This window comes from Ramularia collo-cygni (genome assembly GCF_900074925.1).
Source record: "Ramularia collo-cygni strain URUG2 genome assembly, contig: RCC_scaffold01, whole genome shotgun sequence".
NCBI lineage: Eukaryota > Fungi > Ascomycota > Dothideomycetes > Mycosphaerellales > Mycosphaerellaceae > Ramularia > Ramularia collo-cygni.
Genome location: NW_019716255.1, coordinates 450,515 through 466,479, shown reverse-complemented (window position 1 = coordinate 466,479; position 15,965 = coordinate 450,515). Strand labels below are relative to the sequence as shown.

Sequence of the window (15,965 nt, the reverse complement as noted above, 5' to 3'; positions counted from 1 at the left end):
CCCCTCTGCGGCATAGTCAGACCCGGGCTGGATCTGACGGCCTACGCTGCTCTCTTCAGCTCAACTATCCTCACCCATCTGTTTCCCCTCACACAATCTATTGTAAGCCGCAGCATGAACATTGATTACAAACATGGCTTCCCGCCTGGCTCAATGCACAACCAATCAGGCCGCAGGTAAGGCGCCGCAAATCATTGCTATATCGATCGTAGGATGAACACAGTCAGCCTCCACCTGATAATCTAGACCGAGGGATGGCTCGAGATCTTTGACCGTCTGCTCTCAATAAGACATCCAGCCGCTGCTGGATGCAATCAAGACCGATGGCGGCCAACGTGAACTCGGCGGATCCAGAAAAGGTCAATGGGTTAAGCTTCGCCGAGCAGGACAATGGGTCGCTAGGAGAGCAGAAGCACCACCACTACGTCGCTCGAACACGAGAACGTGTCCGTCACTTCCTGCATCCTGATGGGCGACGTATCCACATCGCGTCCTCCCCAGAAGAGATTCTACAGTTGCGAAAGAAGCTTTCCAGTGTTCACAAAGAACATGAGTTTGACATTTTCCTGTCCGGGACAGCGGACCATCTCGAGGCCATTCGTCAAGCTCAGACGCACCATGAGACCCGTCTGACGAGCTTCAAGGAACAGCATGGAGACGTCTACTCTCAATTTGCCAGCGTTCACGCAGAGCTCGATGCACTATCAAGTGAACTCGAGCGTGTTACCACACAGGGCGTGAGTCTGGACGCCCACTTCTCCAAGTATGGCTACGATGCTCGAATCAGAACTTATGATGATGAGAACCCAATCTCTGGGACCGCTACTCCAAGGTCGAACAGTTCGAATGAGAAATTACAGAGCGAAGCTGAGCGAGGATTCGCCACGCCTCTCAAGCTGTTCAAGTATCCCGTTGTGCGCCAGTACTTCCACAAAGGCATACTTTGGCGCGCTAGCGGAAGTGAGGAAGTTCAGTCGTTCGAGCTCTTTGTGGACTTGCTTTATGTTGGAATCATCGCCATCATTGGTGATGCAGCGAGTGAAGACGCTACGGGAACCACATTGCTTCACTTCATCATCACCTTCACGCTATCCTGGAATATCTGGACCGACATGGTGCTTGTCATCTCTTGGTTCGAGACCGATGTGAGCGGCATGCAGATCTCCGCGAGTGCAGTGTGTACTGACTGATGTGCGCAGGACATCTTCCAACGCCTAAGTATCATCTTCCTCCTCGTCTGCCTCTTTGGCTTCACAGTCAACATCAACGAAGCCTTCGAGACCACTTACCCAACGCTCATTGGATTCTATCTGGCGGCACGCTTATACATGGCCACATATCTGGCTGGGTGTGCCATCTTGATCCCGATGATGAGGTCAATTTTGATCTATCACACATGCGTAGCTCTGGTCGGTGCCGCACTTTGGATAGGCAGTATCCATGTCGAATGGCCRAATCAGCTCGCATTGATCTGGATTGCCCTCTTTGTTGATGTCGCCGGACATTCCTTCTACGTGGTGCTGATGATGATTTCTCAGCCTGTGAAGCGGGTACTAGAAAGGGTGTTCGAGATTTGGCCTGGTAGGTTACCAAAAGCCCAAAATACTTGACGATGGGATGCTGACGGCCAACTCTCAACAGCGATTAATATCGAGCACCGCACCGAACGCATGAACGCCTTCGTCGCCCTGGTCTTCGGGTACACGGTGGTCGCAATCCTCTACCAGAGCACCGTAAATGGCATTGATGACTTCTTCGGCAAAGCAGCCTTGGGTCTCATCCAGGCTTTCTGCTACAACTGGATATACTTCGAGATCGATGGAGCCAACCTCGCTGCCCACGCTATCCGTAGGCACAAGTTGAGCGCTTTCATCTGGGGCATGGCGCACCTCCCGTTCATTATGGCATTCATCCTAGCTGGTGCCGCGCTTTCGAGACTCGTTGTCGCGCACGATACTGCGAATTCGCATCTGGAAGGCCTCACTACAGAGTATGAGGAACGCAGCACGGAAGAGATCACACAAGGTATCCGTTGGTTCTACTGCGTTGGACTGGGGGTTGCATTGGCTCTGATGGGAGTTATTGCCCTGTCTCACGTTCACAAAGAGGCTCCTGGACTTCGATTAAAGAAACGCTGGCGACTGTTGGCTCGTTTCTGTGTTACCAWCGTCCTCATCTGCCTTCCGCTCGCTCATGGCCTGAACTCATTGGAATTGATCGGAGTAGTAACCGCCCTGATTGTCTTTGTGCTCGTAACGGAACTATGGGCATCCAGCTGCTGTACCGAGAATCTCTTCCAGCGATCGAAGCCGTGTCAGTATGTTGGACGGTGTGGGAAGAAAGAGATGGATGCCTTCATCAGTGATGGGAAGGGAGCTGATTTCGAGGAGATCTCGGGGAACAAGGATGCGAATAGTGGAGTCATCATTGGACGTTAAGTGATGCGAGCTGATGTCGGGCTAGTTCGATAATGCTCCCACKAGGACTCTTTAGTCGTTCACTTACTCCGGCCTCTAGGAACCACCGATAGATGTTGTTCGGCGGATCGAAGGGTGAATTGAAATCCTCGCGAAAGCYACCTCACCTCACCTCACTCATCGACCCAGTCCTTGGTGACTTCGTACGCAAGGTATTCCCTCTTGCGAAGACCACGGAAGCTTTGGAAATAAGTAGATGATGGAAAGCTATTCGAACTTGCCTGGCAGGACGATCGAAAACTCATGGTCATCAACATCCATCCATGTCCCATCGAAGCACCCTGAACCGGCTGGTGTGCATCTGCCGCGCAAGAAGAAGTTTGCCTCTAGAGCGACGTCTCAGCTCGTCAAGTACCTGACTGTGTTATCGGCTGCGCACCCTTCTGACGCCGTTCTTGCTCCTTCTTGATAAGCTCGATCTGCGCATCGGAAGGTCGTCCCTTGAATCTCGGAACCAAGCTCAATTCTCTGGCAGCTTTCTTCTCTTTCTGTCGCTCTGCCTTCATCTCCGATTTCCTTTCCCGCCGATTGGGTCCCGAACGCACAGCCTTCTTCGGTATGCTGGGTCAAGGGCTACGTAGTCATTAGTATCCTCACGTCTCGAGGACCAATGCAGAGCGGAAGCCTACCTACCTTCTATGAGCTTCTGGAACCCYGGTCTACGTGGAAGAAGCAGGAGTGTCAGTCCGATGAGTGTCAGTGGCAGGGTGGCCAGTAGCCACCATTGCGGGTCAAAGATCGTTATGATGGCAAACAAGATGCTCAGAATTCCAAGAAATTGCAGGAGAAGACCCGTGTCGGTAGAAGATACATGGTGGGTAGTTTGAGTCGACATGATATGCAGTACTCTTGCAAACTCTGAATGTATTGACTCGAAACAGTGGCTTGGAAGTAAGATGTTTCTCGGGTTTCTGTGGTACTGACCACGGAAAAGATGCCATCTTGACACGTACACTACCTGAATTGAGTCACTTTTTCGTGCGGCTAGCAGCAAACAGCAAAAGCATACCTGGCTTATCGAATGGAAATTTGGTTGATTGCGAGGCTTGTAGAAACAAACTGCTTTCGAAGCAAAGTCAACTGGATCTTTGAGGATGTCGTTGCCTTGCTTTACCTTTTCCTTCCCATATGATCGCGCTCCTGCCGCATTCGGCTGTAGGCGCCAGCTTCAAAACTCGAAGGTAGTCACCAAACATCCCGTCACCTTTACCCGCTCAGGGTTACATGCAGCAGCCTGGAAATATGGATGTGTCAAGCTTCACACTCATCCCATCGAGACGTGGGAGGGTAGACGCGAACTCCTCGATGATACTGGTGCGCTGAAGACTCTGCATCTCGCCAGCCGGGTGCTCTGTGCGAAGACACAAAACACTTTCGCGAAGCAGCAATTTTCGCATCTCAAAACACGTCTCGAGGAAGGGATATTGAGAAGCTAGGTGCCACGGCAAATCACCCAGTCTTGGGTGAGGTAGCGAGGACCTTGTGGCTACAGCCAGGTTGTATCAGCCACTTTGCCAATGACGAACTGTTTCATACTGCTGGCGGCGGCGCTGGCTTTTCGCAAGAGATACAGGTGGCTCACGGAGGCCTGTACAAAGGCCGAGTATCATGGCAAGATACCGACAACAAAGAAGGCTTACTCGCGTTGGCCTTTCAAGTTCGAGCCAGGCTTGATTCCTGGGACATCGGATTTGAAGATTCGGAAACAGCGCACCAACAGTCGTGCAGTACATTGGCCGTCTCGGCGCGGATAGCAGGCATTGACTTTGATCAAAAAATTTGGCAGCAACWGAGTGTGGCTTAGCAAATGCTTGCTGGGCTCGATGCCAAAGGTCTCACGTTTCGGTCCTAGATCCCTCAAAGGCGTCGTTTGATTTGCGAACAATGCTACGAGCACAATCACAGTCGTAATGACTTCAAGGGTGAACGACTTAATGTGGGTCGTCGCGATAGTTGTCCAGCTCTATCGCGGAGAGGCACGGGAACGGCAAGAAGTCCATGCCGCTCCAGCGACGGTTCACGGAGTCTGACAATCCCTTGCCATTAAAGATATGTAGAATTGGAGATCCGTTCTTCATCTTCTCAAGGCACCGCAATCTTGATTGCTTCAACGGATCGACATGCTTCTTGTTCATATGATTCTTACTGCTCCCAGAGTTACATGCGCGGTCTCTTACCGGCAGAGACCCAGAATCATGCAGTGCTTGTGGGCCCCAGGCCGAATCGCCTCATTTCCGTCCTGGGCTCCTTTCCCGGCTCTGGAGTTGGTGGTCCAGGAAGGATCTCCCTCAGCATCGTATTTATGTCGTTTCCGTTGTCTTTGTAGGTCTGCCACTGTCGAGGATAACCAAGACTGACCTCCTCGAAACGCACTCCATCAATCCAGTCGGTTCTTCGTACATGAAGGTGCCCAGTCACGACTACCTTCGCGTTGAACCGCGTGTGCCAATCGTGAGTCTCTTTAGTGCCGCACCAGAGACTAAAGCGAGGCACTCGTGGGATCCAAACCAAATCTTCCCTCAGCGGCCAGTGGTTGATGATGACAAGCGGCAGACCTGTCTCCGCCGCCTTTTTGAGCTTTCCCTCTGCTTCTGAGACTAGCCGCGTGCACCATGCATCACGAGTGGAGTATGGATCCGGATGGAGTAAATTCTCGTCTGTCGCTTGGATACCCTCCTCCAGCGCCCACGCTAATGCTGCCTCGCGAGAGACATGCGCAGGACGGAAGCTGTAGTCGTAGAGAGTGAATATAGGACATATCAGCGCCGATGACTCTTTACCCTCCGCATCCGTATATTTCCAGGTCATGTAATCGTCCTCGGGAGTTAGTACACCATAATGGCGGGCGATCTTGATGCAAGCCTTGTACTTTGCTTCACCCCTCAAAGCCTTCTCTTCTTCGCTGATATTGGCTCCATTTGATGTGTATAGCTCGTGATTTCCAGGTACCCAAAAGACATGCTTGAAACGCCGAGTAGCTCTCTTGAAAGCTTCAATTACATGGTCAAGTGTCTCGCCGACTGGGAGGTACCATTAGCTTTTTCGTCGCGAAATCGACCTGGCAGAGCTTACCGTCACCAGCCAATATCAGGCCATCATCTTTGTTATGCGCAAGCTTGGCCCACTCGTCCTTGTTAGTCTTGAAGGACAGGTGAATGTCGGCAATAGCCAATAACCTATGCATCTTGCTGGTCCTTCCAGTCTAGTCTACCTGCAACTGCTCTACGTCTGTCTTATCTTGATTGTTCTCGCGACAATTTGCTACTGTTCAGGAGGCAATTTTGATATTGTTGAGACGCCCGGATAGTTCCCCCAGGCTCGGGACAAATGGAGGTAGCACTTGCGGCGGCCGGTGTGCGGGCGATTGAGTGTAGATCGCCAAGCCTCGTGCGAGGTCTCACATCAGCAACGAACATGACTGCGCTGCTGTCTCTGCTGTCGAGCCAGAAGGCTTGCTTGCACACGAGAGATGTGACATTTTACGCGGCACGAGAATGTCGAGTACAATACAAGAAGACCGCTCCTCTGAGATGGCTGACGCATCCCCAATCCCGATCACCGTTCTCAGCAGAGCTTCGGAGACGTCCGCTTGCGTGCGTGGACTGCGCCACCAGTCGTAATCCGAAACGAAACGATGCTCCTTTGACCTGTCGCCAACGGTGCGCGCGTGCTCCAGTCGCTGACAGGAGCCATGGCGGCATGGCCACGGCAGGTCCACAAGGCTCGGCGGCTATAGAGCTGCACAACGAGTCAGAGAGCTAGACCACCACCACCACATCCCCTTCAGGCGATTTGCTCCAAGAAAGCGCTTGGAGCGAGCGAACGTGATTTTCATATGTTTCGACAACCCCAGGTCTGCGCGAAGCTGCGGCTCTCGGGACGAGCAAGTCTAAGAAAAGATGGAATGAACGCCGTCAAAAACCCAGCCAATGAAGGGGGGAGCGTAGATCGCTTTAGCTCGGGAGACAAGCACCCTTCTGCAGCAAATCCACGCCTCCAAGTCCAGCAACTTGTCCCACTTCCCACCTTCACCACCATCCCCATTCACACGGCGTTGCATTTGTTGATTCATTGTCTATTGCTTGGGTCACGCAGCACATTCTCCCGCTTCCCGTTTTTCATCACACTCGTTTTTGCCCCCAGAACTCTGTGCAAGATTTCATCCGTTACGGATCCAACAGGGGCATCCCATCTTCAATCTTGACCGACACGACAGCGGACCACTTCTAGAACACTCGACACGCGACACGCATCGAACCGACGGCCATTTCACAGGATCTCGAGAATCCAACGTCGACGACCTGCCCTCCTGCATTTGAAACGAACACAATACCATTACTCAGGAGGAAAGTTTTGGACATTTCTTAGGGAACACCAGGACTTCTGCCAGTAGGCCAGGGAACTTTCCCTGCGACCCACGACCATGCGGTCACTCACATGCTTCGGTCAATACWCAGCTCTGCTACTCGTGAGCCTACTACCCGCCGCGACACTGGCTGGTGACATCCTCACCACGAACGGCTTTTCGCTATGCTCCACGAGTCCCTCCATCAAAGTCGACAAGCTGGAAGCAACATATGACCGCACCACACGGAAAATCACATTTGATGTAGCAGGCAGCAGCACGGAAAGCCAGAATGTGACTCTCGACCTCACTGTGACTGCCTATGGCAAGGAGGTATACACAAGGGACTTTGATCCTTGCGATCTGGACATGGACCAGATGTGCCCTGGTATGCTCTTCGCCGGTACACATTTTCGTGATTGCTTGCTGACTGAGTGGTGTAGTGCCCGCGCAAAGCTTTAGTGCCCAAGGCACCCAGGTCATCCCCGAAGAATACGCCAGCCAGATACCCTCGATCGCTTTCAACATTCCGGACCTTGACGGCGTGGTAAAGCTACAGGTAAAGAGCTCGGCGGGAGAGAACATTGCGTGCATTCAATCAGAGGTCGGCAATGGCAAAACAATCAACGTCCCCGCTGTGTCGTACGCCGCTGTGGGAGTCGCGGGAGTTGCGCTAGCGTTCTCGGCTGTTTCTGCTCTGGCAGTAGGAGGCGCACCCGGTGCATCCACCCCGTCGCCCTCGTTCACGGACGTCATTGGCTGGTTCCAAGGAATGGCCATGAATGGAATGCTCAGCGTACAATATCCCAAGGTCTACCAGAAGTTTACGACGAACTTTGCCTTTTCCACCGGTCTCGTGCCCTGGGGATCCATGCAGACCGCCATCGACAACTTCCGCTCTTCCACTGGCGGTAACACCACCAACAACAGCTACGAGTTCTTGAAGAACAACGCCACCCTGGAATTCAATGACAACACCAAACAGAGCCCGACGAAGCGCGCCCTGGACACGCTCTTGATATGGGCACGTCAGACAACGATCAGTGTGGACGGCGAAACTACCAATGTTGGTGGCGGCGATTCAACTACCAACACGACTGCACCGGCCGAACCCGAAGACAGCAAAGAAAAAGTCCTTGTGAAAGGCATCCAGGCTTATGTGGAGCAACTCTCGATTCCTTCTTCCAACACTTTTATGACGATTCTCCTCGTGTGGGCGATTGTGGTTGCCTCTATTGTCGTACTCATCCTTCTCTTCAAACTCATCCTGGAAGGATGGGCGCAGTTCGGCCAGTTGCCCAAATCGCTGCAGTCCTGGCGCAAGCGATACTGGTGGCGTATGGCGAAGGCTATCACGAATTTGATTCTCCTTCTATACGGGGTTTGGACCATGTGGTGTGTGTACCAATTCGTGGATGGTGATTCATGGGCTGCAAAGGTCCTTGCTGGGGTTACATGGGCGCTCTTCACTCTGCTATTGCTGGGATTCACCTACAAGATCTTTGCGAAAGCTTCCGAAGCCAAGAAGCGCGAAGGCGGCGCGGATCAACTCTACGAGGACAAGGAAACCTGGGTCAAGTACTCGCTCTTCTACGACAACTACAAGAAGACGTACTGGTGGATCTTCGTACCTGTCATTCTTTACATGTTTGTCCGAGGAGCTATCATCGCTGGCGCAAATGGACATGGGTTGGTCCAGACCATCGGACAGTTGTCTGTGGAGGTCATCATGCTCATCTTCCTCTGCTGGACACGTCCTTTCGCGCGCCGATCAAGCCAGTGGATCAACATCACAGTCCAGGCAGTGCGCGTCCTCTCGGTCGTTTGCGTGCTGGTCTTTGTAGAAGAGCTCGGCTTTTCCCAGACGACCACAACCGTGACTGGCGTTGTACTCATTGTCGTACAAGCAGTCATGACCGGTCTGCTTGCGATTCTGATTGCGGTCAACGCTCTCATCACCTGTATCAAGGAAAACCCACATCGCAAGAAGAGAAAGGAGGCCGAGAAGCGCGCGCTTGAGCGTGATCTGGACAATCTCACTCCACTCCACGCGAGGAACAGCCTGCTGATGGGCGACATGACACAAACCAGCTACGACCCGTCTGTGTACAAGGCGCCCATTGTATCAGGATCGCCATTCGGACCCGCCGACAAGCGTGGTCGTTATGACCCCGTTCCAGCTCCAAGACCTGCATCTCCCACATCCCGATTCATGGATCGAGACGACGAGCACCTCATGTCGAGGGCCGTGCCAATGGGCTACCGGGACCACAGTCGTAGTCCTTCCGTCCAGTCACGAGAACCAAGACTTCCTGAGCTGAACTTTGGGCGGGGATTGTGATGAAAGCCAGCAGGCAAAAACGACAGCGGTTTGTTATAGCATTTTCATTATTGCGATCTGTGCATAGTCTAGACTGCTCGAAGGAGAGCCTTTCATAACGGCCGAAAGCTTTTGTATATATCTTGTGTAATTCAGGAATGGGCCATGATTGCCGATAGAATTCAACTACAGCATAGAACTACAGCCGTAGGCATTTCCTCCAGTTTCGACTTGATTCCCATTCTGCGATTTGGTTGACCTTGGATTGGGATAGAATGCTGCTTCGATGGACTGCAGAGAGTCATGTGCGAGATGTCTACTGGATTTAACGCCTTGTCTGGCTTTTCATCGAGCAGTGTGTAGACGCAGACGCAGGCATTCCCAGCTGATCTGTCTCTACGTGGCAGAGCCACCGAAGTTCGAGTCGCATAGAGCCAATCTATCCGCGAAAGACCAATTGTAGGTAGGGACGAGAGCTGCATCTATCTCTACATGCAGATCAATATAAATCAATAGTGTGATGCTCTATTTTTGGGCAGGCGAAACGAAGAAGTAGAAGAATGTGTTCGCCAGCGGCTGCTTTTGATGCGCGCCTAAGGGAATAAGGTAGTTAGGTATACATTTTTTGATCGTAGACTCGTGATGTTGATGCTATTAATATCGCCAGCAATACGATGCGTCAGTGATTCGTGCCATCGATTTTTTAAGAAAAAGGTTCGTATTCACATGCGCTTCATATGGTCGTGTCCAGGAAACATTTTCGGGGTAGACAGCTCTTGTCGACGCAGGCTTTTTGGGCAGGACGACTGATTACCGTGGCCTTTCTCGTTTGCGTTCAGTAGGTGTGGGACAGGTCGCATTTCGTGTGGAGGACGTACCGCGGGGAGTGATATCGAGCTTCGCCTCGCTACACTCCAATCACTCATAAATCTGAACTCGAACTGAGATACTCCATGACCTGCGACTCATAGACTCGTTGCAATGCTTCCTCGGAATGTTTCTGGCGAAGATTGGAAGCGGCTTGTTGGAGATGGAGTTCTCGCAAAGAGCAGTGCGTAGGTGAAGATGTCCGTCGTAAGGATTGCCGTTGTAGCTTTGGCGTTGATTGTGTCGTGGTTGTTGTCGAAGGTGTGATAGTGCTTGTAGTAGAGCTACATGATGCCGGTGTAGAGGATGTTCGCGCTGTGTGAAATGTGCAGGTGGAGATGTCGGAATTTGGAGTTGTTGCTCGCTCGACATATTTTGCTGTAGGATTTTCTCCTCCATGTGCGCAGTTGTCGAGTGACTCGTGGAAGAAGGAGCAGAGAGTACAGTGATGGTCGAGACTTTGGGCAAGGTCGGTTATGAGCTGTAGGCAGAGGATCTCGGAATRGTCCATGCTGCTGTACTGGATGAACATTTGGAATGGTAACGAGAGTCAAGAACTGAGAATGAAGCGACTGGCGGAGTAGTGATATTGATAGTGATGAAAGAAACATCGTCAGCAGTACCAGACAGGGCCGTCAGCATGTGTGTCGTGTGCAAGCCCATGAAGCTCGGGCTGCAACAGCTTGCTTTCCGTACATCACCTCAACCATGGAGTTCGTACATCTAGGGTTTAATTAGGTTCGCGGTGGACCTGTCTGCAAGGAACGTAGGCCATGTAGGTCATACGAGGTGGCTGCGTTTTGGGACCACTAGAAAGCTATCGCGATCGGAGCTGCATGGTGGCAGCAACTACTCGCATTCGCCCATCGCTTGCCGATAAGGGGTCGAAAACTCTTTGTGAGATGCTTGTAACTTAGATGATGAACACTGCCTTCATGCAATGGTGGTGTGGTGTGACGATGCGGTTGAGATACAAAGACATTGTCGATATCAACGAGAGCCGCGGCTGAAAGAGTGAGGAGAGCACTTGGCCACAAAGCCACACAGCTCAATCCGTGTCAAATCAGATCAATTCGTGTATCTTCTTACACATCTCCATCACGATCGTAAGTCTAGAGCACCTAGTGCACCACTCATGACCTTGGCCATCTATTTCTGCACAAGAGGCTTGAACTTGCTATGCATAGTCTATCTATACAAGAAAAAAGTCCTCCTGAACGCGAGCTAAAACGGCGTGTGGACATGGTGTGGCTTAAGTATTTGTGGACTCAGTAGTCGACGACATTCAGTGGCTCTGGCCAGGTACCATCCACCATCTAAAGACTTTGAGCGATGGGCTTGTCGACCACACTTCTCATTCCTCTTATACTTCTACTTACAGCCTGTCATGCTCGCATCAAGTACGACGGGCCTAATCCCAAGAAGCCAGGCTCCCGCAGGCCGGTTCCAGCGTTGTACAACCAGCGATACTCCGAGCAGACTTTCATCGGTACGCACGATGCCGCTGCCTTGAGGACTGAAGAGAATGGCTATTCTTTGTCCGGAAATCAATACTATAACATTTCAACACAGCTCAATTCTGGCGTACGTGATAGCAATGTCAATGCAAAGCATACAACGTTGACGGATTCAATAGATCAGACTCCTGCAAGGCCAAGGCCATGCAGATCCCAATGGCTCTTCCGATATACGCATCTGCCACTTCAATTGTGCCCTCATGGATGGGGGTAGCMTTCAAGAATTCCTTCAGACCGTCAAGGTCTTCTTAGACGCCAATCCTCACGAAGTGGTCACCCTACTTTTCGTCAATACAGGCGTCCCCATCGAACGATGGGTGAAGGCCTACTACGAGACAGGACTAGATCTACTGTCATACGTCCCTCCCGCGAACAAGCGCTATGGCAACATGCGAACATCCGATTGGCCAATAATTTCAGAAATGGTGGCCGCGCACCAAAGAGTGGTGACTTTCCTATCGCAAGGCGCGGACCAAAACCAAGTCCCGTTCCTGCTGCCAGAGTTCAACTATATGTTCGAGACTGAATTCACGATCGATTCTCCTGACCAATATAGTTGTCAACCATCGCGGCCGTGGTGGGTGAGAGACTTCATCCCTGATCGTTTGAGTCTCGTAAACCACTTCCTATACGCTCAATTCCTCGGCTTTCGATACCCGAATGCCACGTTCGCAAACATCACGAATGCAGCAGGATTCCACACAGGAGAGCTGGGAGAACACGCTGTCAGATGCAGGCAGCTCTACGACCGCCGTCCGAACTTTCTCCTCGTCGATTTCTTTTCCGAGGGCGAGGTTTTCGATGTAGAGTACGGATTGAATGCTTTCTGACGTTTGACGTTTGCAAATCGCTTTTTGATGCTCTGTATAGTCGTTAAATCCGGGTTGCAGCGCCTCGCTCCGTCCATAACAACAGGCTATGCCATTCACACATCACTCCGACCCACCGAACCAAGATCTGCGCAGGGAAGAGGCCGTGGAGTCTGCGCGAACAACCGGTTTTTCTCAACACGTCCATCGCTTTCAACCACGACCAGAAGTAGTCCTCAGGACTCAAGTCTGACGATCAACTCCAAGAAGGAACATTGCTCGCGAGATTAGAAATGGTCTCGCCTATTCCCTTGCTTTCGCCGCCTCCTTTCGAACGTTGCCCGCTCAACTGCGATGATTGTCAGTCAGTAAATAGGACGCATCTCATACCCATAGATTGATTGTGTTGAACTCACCTCGCTTCCCACGCCGCGATGCAATAAAACCAACCAGTCAACATAACTGCTCGCCTCTCCATTGCGGTCCTCGTACAGAAGTCGTGCAAACTCAAATTCTGCTCCGTCCAAGCCTTGCCTTGCAAGCTGTATCGCCAAACCCTTCGAACCACGACCCATTCCAGCGCCACTTTCAAGCGCGAGCATGATATTCCTGACCTGGGCATTCAGATGTGTCTCCAGCACGGGAAGTGAATTCAGATTCGGGTCCAGTTTATCTAATGAGTCGAAGCCTGGGCCAAACATATCCTCGAGGAGATTAGGACTGACCTGAGCGTGCAGCCAAAGGATGAGCATTTGTCCATTATCGACAAGAAATGCAGCACCCTCCTCAATACTGGCAAAACTTGCACGGACTGCTTGTGGCATTTTGAGGTGGCCATTCTCGTCGGCAAAGCCTTCGCTCGGGTCGAGGTTGTGTAGGGCCAGAATTCGAGGGTAGAGGTATAAACTGAGCTCACCAGGAGACATGCCTTTAAGCTGGCGCAGCTCTTGTATCCGACGATCGCTAGGCTCTTTGCCACCTTTCAGAGCGCGTGACTTGACAAGACCGAGCACATACATTGCAAACTCTTTGAGGTTCTCGGGCATGACAAGCTGCCCGGGCGGATGCGAGCCGGAGTGATGCTTGCGGTAGCCAGCCAGGATGTCTGTCGCTTTGTCCTGGAGTGCTTGACGTACTTCTTGCAATGACTTGTCTGGAACCCTCGACGCGGACTCTTTGGCGAGGACCGCAAGGACGGCATCCTGATCGACGAACCGCATGCTTTCTCGAGCATTCTCGGTTACCGTCGCAACCATGTTTGTACATCTCACCCTGCGCTGGCCGGAGGCTGTGGTATAGAGGAGAGCAGACTGGARGTGTGCGTCATTGCGAACCTCCAGCTTGCCATCGTAGCTGAAAGTGATGGCCATGGAGCTATCTTGTGTGATCGAGCCCAGCTCCAGATCCGCACCAAATGTGTGCTGCGTGAAGTTGCCGCTGTAATGTGCAATTTGCAGGCCGTTGCTGCATCTTACCTTCATCAATGCGGCAAATCCTTGTTCACGCTGCACTGTATGGCTAATCTCCTTTTCGAGTCTGAGAGTGTCTCGTGGATAAGACCAGTTGGGGAAGTAGAACGTCTCACCGCCGGTCTTTTCCGCGATTAAACCGATGGTGGCAATGTCAAGATAGCCTCCAGCAGGAGACGTGAGGAAAAAGTCAACACCAACACCTGCTTTTATCATATCAGACTGCACCTTCTTGAAACTCACATTCTCAGTCTTGAGCAGAGTCTTCTCCTGTTCAGGAGTATCGACACCAGCAGAGTTGACGCCTTTGTCGCGAACACTGAGGCGGCCTGGACCAAAAGTTGGTAGGCTGGCAAGACTACACATAATCTTACCGCCGGTCTCGCTGAGAGCTGACAGGGCAGCAGTGAGCGATGGGAGCAAGGCTGGTTCGGCGTGTCTGATCTTTTCAAACATTGACGGAAGTTGGCGGAGTAGTGTGGTGATGTTGGCTTTACTTTCCGCGGCATCGACGAAAAGGTGCTCATTGGAGATTGGGGCAAAGGGCTCGTCCAGGTCGGGCATAACCATCTGCTGCGGTGCTGAAACACCGGCTGAGACGTTGTAGAAATGGATTTCGCGATCAAATGTCATGAAGCCGACCTTTGCGCCCAGGGGAATTTTGCTTGGGTTGGGAGGCGCCTCGCCATCTTCGCCCGCCTCGCTCTCCTCGACGTCAACGTTCTCTCCGTATAGCGCGGCTAGAGCTCCATCGCAAAAAGCTTTCAAGAACCCGCGTGTACAACTCTCAGCACTGACATCGATCAAGAACAGATAGCGCATGCCAACAGGCTCCTTCGACCAATACTCCTTGGGGACCAAGAACTCGCAAGAGCCCAGCATGAGTTCAGGACGATCCATGCGATCCACTCGCGCCCCGGAAGGATCGGTAGGAGCGAAGTACTCTGCCGACACTTCATTGGGGTGGCCACATAAATTGCACGTCATCCGGTTGCCGCCGTTGGAGAAGACCATGAACGGGTTGACGTACGCTCTGCAGCGTCTGCACCGAGGTGGACCAACATCTCCAAAGTCCAGAACCGGAGTTGGTGCCTCTCCATCTGCAAGCTTTGCCAGTGGCTGCACGACAAGTCCGAGTGGTAGACCAGTGGTGGACAGCTGCTCCTGCGAGTTCGGGATACAGTTCAGAGTAAGACGTGCGTGCTTCGGCGAAGCGTTCCCCTGATCGTAGGCGACGATTGGAGTTGTGGCTGGTGGAGGCAAGCGCTGCTCCATGGTGGGATATACGTGTGTCTTGTAGTACTCGGCCGCAATGTCTCGACTAAGCGGCACACTGGGAATCTGCTCGGGATTCACTCGTCCTTGCGGACCTCCAGCTACAGCTCCTTGTTGACCAGTGCCCATACTAATTGGCGTTCCCTGCTGTGGCATCTGCGCCGCAGTCTGAGGAAGTTGCTGCGACTGCCACGGTTGTGTTGTCTGCTGCCATGGTGCCGCAGGATCTGAGGCCTGACCTGAATATCCTTGTCCCTGCATATGTGGTGCCTGCCCATTCACGTACTGTCCGGATGGGGCTGCCCCAAAGCTCTGCGCTCCGCCAACTGGCGCCTCCAATTCGTGGTGAGCGTGTCTATCCTTCTTTTTCCTTCGTGCTGGCTGCGCCACTCCTCCATCCACGCCCATTTGTCCCATTTGTTGTGTAAGGCCAGCAACATCCTGTTGGCCCGCATATTGTCCTTGGTCCTGATATTGTGGTTGTTGTTGCTGGTACTGTCCTTGGTACTGCTGCGGCTGCGGCTGACCGTATTGCGGATTCATGTTGCCAGTGGGTGGGAAGTAACCGTTCTCAGGCGGTGTTGCGGTTCCCTGTTGATATCCTCCGGGAGACGGGGCTACTTGCGGACGAAAAGAAGATTGGTCCCGCTTCACTCGAGGTCGTTCGTTGGTGGGAGTTCCGAAAGGTGATCCGTTGACACCGCTCATCGAAAAGCTCATGGCGGCTCAGTTCTCACTCATCATATTCGCATGATCCGCGATACAAAGCGAGAGGAATGGTGTTGTTCAAAAGCACAACTCCAACCACATTCATCTGATGCTTATACACAATGCCACTTGGCCAAGATCCATGTAGATATAAGTGGGGCACCTTCCCCGACAAAGT

At 52.3% G+C, this 15,965-nt stretch overlaps 7 protein-coding genes; 3 read left to right on the top strand and 4 right to left on the bottom strand.

Moving 5' to 3' along the window:
- Positions 1–323: 323 nt before the first annotated feature.
- Positions 324–2,438, top strand: RCC_00184 (uncharacterized protein; the record flags this gene model as incomplete). XM_023765340.1 has 3 exons in its annotated part: positions 324–1,145; positions 1,200–1,581; positions 1,642–2,438. The coding sequence occupies 3 exons, from the start codon at positions 324–326 to the stop codon at positions 2,436–2,438; spliced, it is 2,001 nt and encodes a 666-aa protein (XP_023621108.1).
- A 541-nt stretch (positions 2,439–2,979) lies between these two features.
- Positions 2,980–3,312, bottom strand: RCC_00183 (uncharacterized protein; the record flags this gene model as incomplete). XM_023765339.1 has 2 exons in its annotated part: positions 2,980–3,050; positions 3,111–3,312. The coding sequence occupies 2 exons, from the start codon at positions 3,310–3,312 to the stop codon at positions 2,980–2,982; spliced, it is 273 nt and encodes a 90-aa protein (XP_023621107.1).
- A 1,358-nt stretch (positions 3,313–4,670) lies between these two features.
- On the bottom strand, positions 4,671–5,661 carry RCC_00182 (uncharacterized protein; the record flags this gene model as incomplete). XM_023765338.1 has 2 exons in its annotated part: positions 4,671–5,497; positions 5,550–5,661. The coding sequence occupies 2 exons, from the start codon at positions 5,659–5,661 to the stop codon at positions 4,671–4,673; spliced, it is 939 nt and encodes a 312-aa protein (XP_023621106.1).
- Positions 5,662–6,900: 1,239 nt separating this feature from the next.
- On the top strand, positions 6,901–9,163 carry RCC_00181 (related to DUF907 domain protein; the record flags this gene model as incomplete). XM_023765337.1 has 2 exons in its annotated part: positions 6,901–7,210; positions 7,266–9,163. The coding sequence occupies 2 exons, from the start codon at positions 6,901–6,903 to the stop codon at positions 9,161–9,163; spliced, it is 2,208 nt and encodes a 735-aa protein (XP_023621105.1).
- A 712-nt stretch (positions 9,164–9,875) lies between these two features.
- Positions 9,876–10,068, bottom strand: RCC_00180 (uncharacterized protein; the record flags this gene model as incomplete). XM_023765336.1 has 2 exons in its annotated part: positions 9,876–9,962; positions 10,021–10,068. 2 exons carry the CDS (start codon positions 10,066–10,068, stop codon positions 9,876–9,878), a joined length of 135 nt encoding a protein of 44 aa, XP_023621104.1.
- A 1,273-nt stretch (positions 10,069–11,341) lies between these two features.
- On the top strand, positions 11,342–12,356 carry RCC_00179 (uncharacterized protein; the record flags this gene model as incomplete). XM_023765335.1 has 2 exons in its annotated part: positions 11,342–11,593; positions 11,646–12,356. The coding sequence occupies 2 exons, from the start codon at positions 11,342–11,344 to the stop codon at positions 12,354–12,356; spliced, it is 963 nt and encodes a 320-aa protein (XP_023621103.1).
- Positions 12,357–12,591: 235 nt separating this feature from the next.
- Positions 12,592–15,799, bottom strand: RCC_00178 (related to COPII coated vesicle component SEC24; the record flags this gene model as incomplete). XM_023765334.1 has 2 exons in its annotated part: positions 12,592–12,684; positions 12,752–15,799. The coding sequence occupies 2 exons, from the start codon at positions 15,797–15,799 to the stop codon at positions 12,592–12,594; spliced, it is 3,141 nt and encodes a 1,046-aa protein (XP_023621102.1).
- Positions 15,800–15,965: the final 166 nt, after the last annotated feature.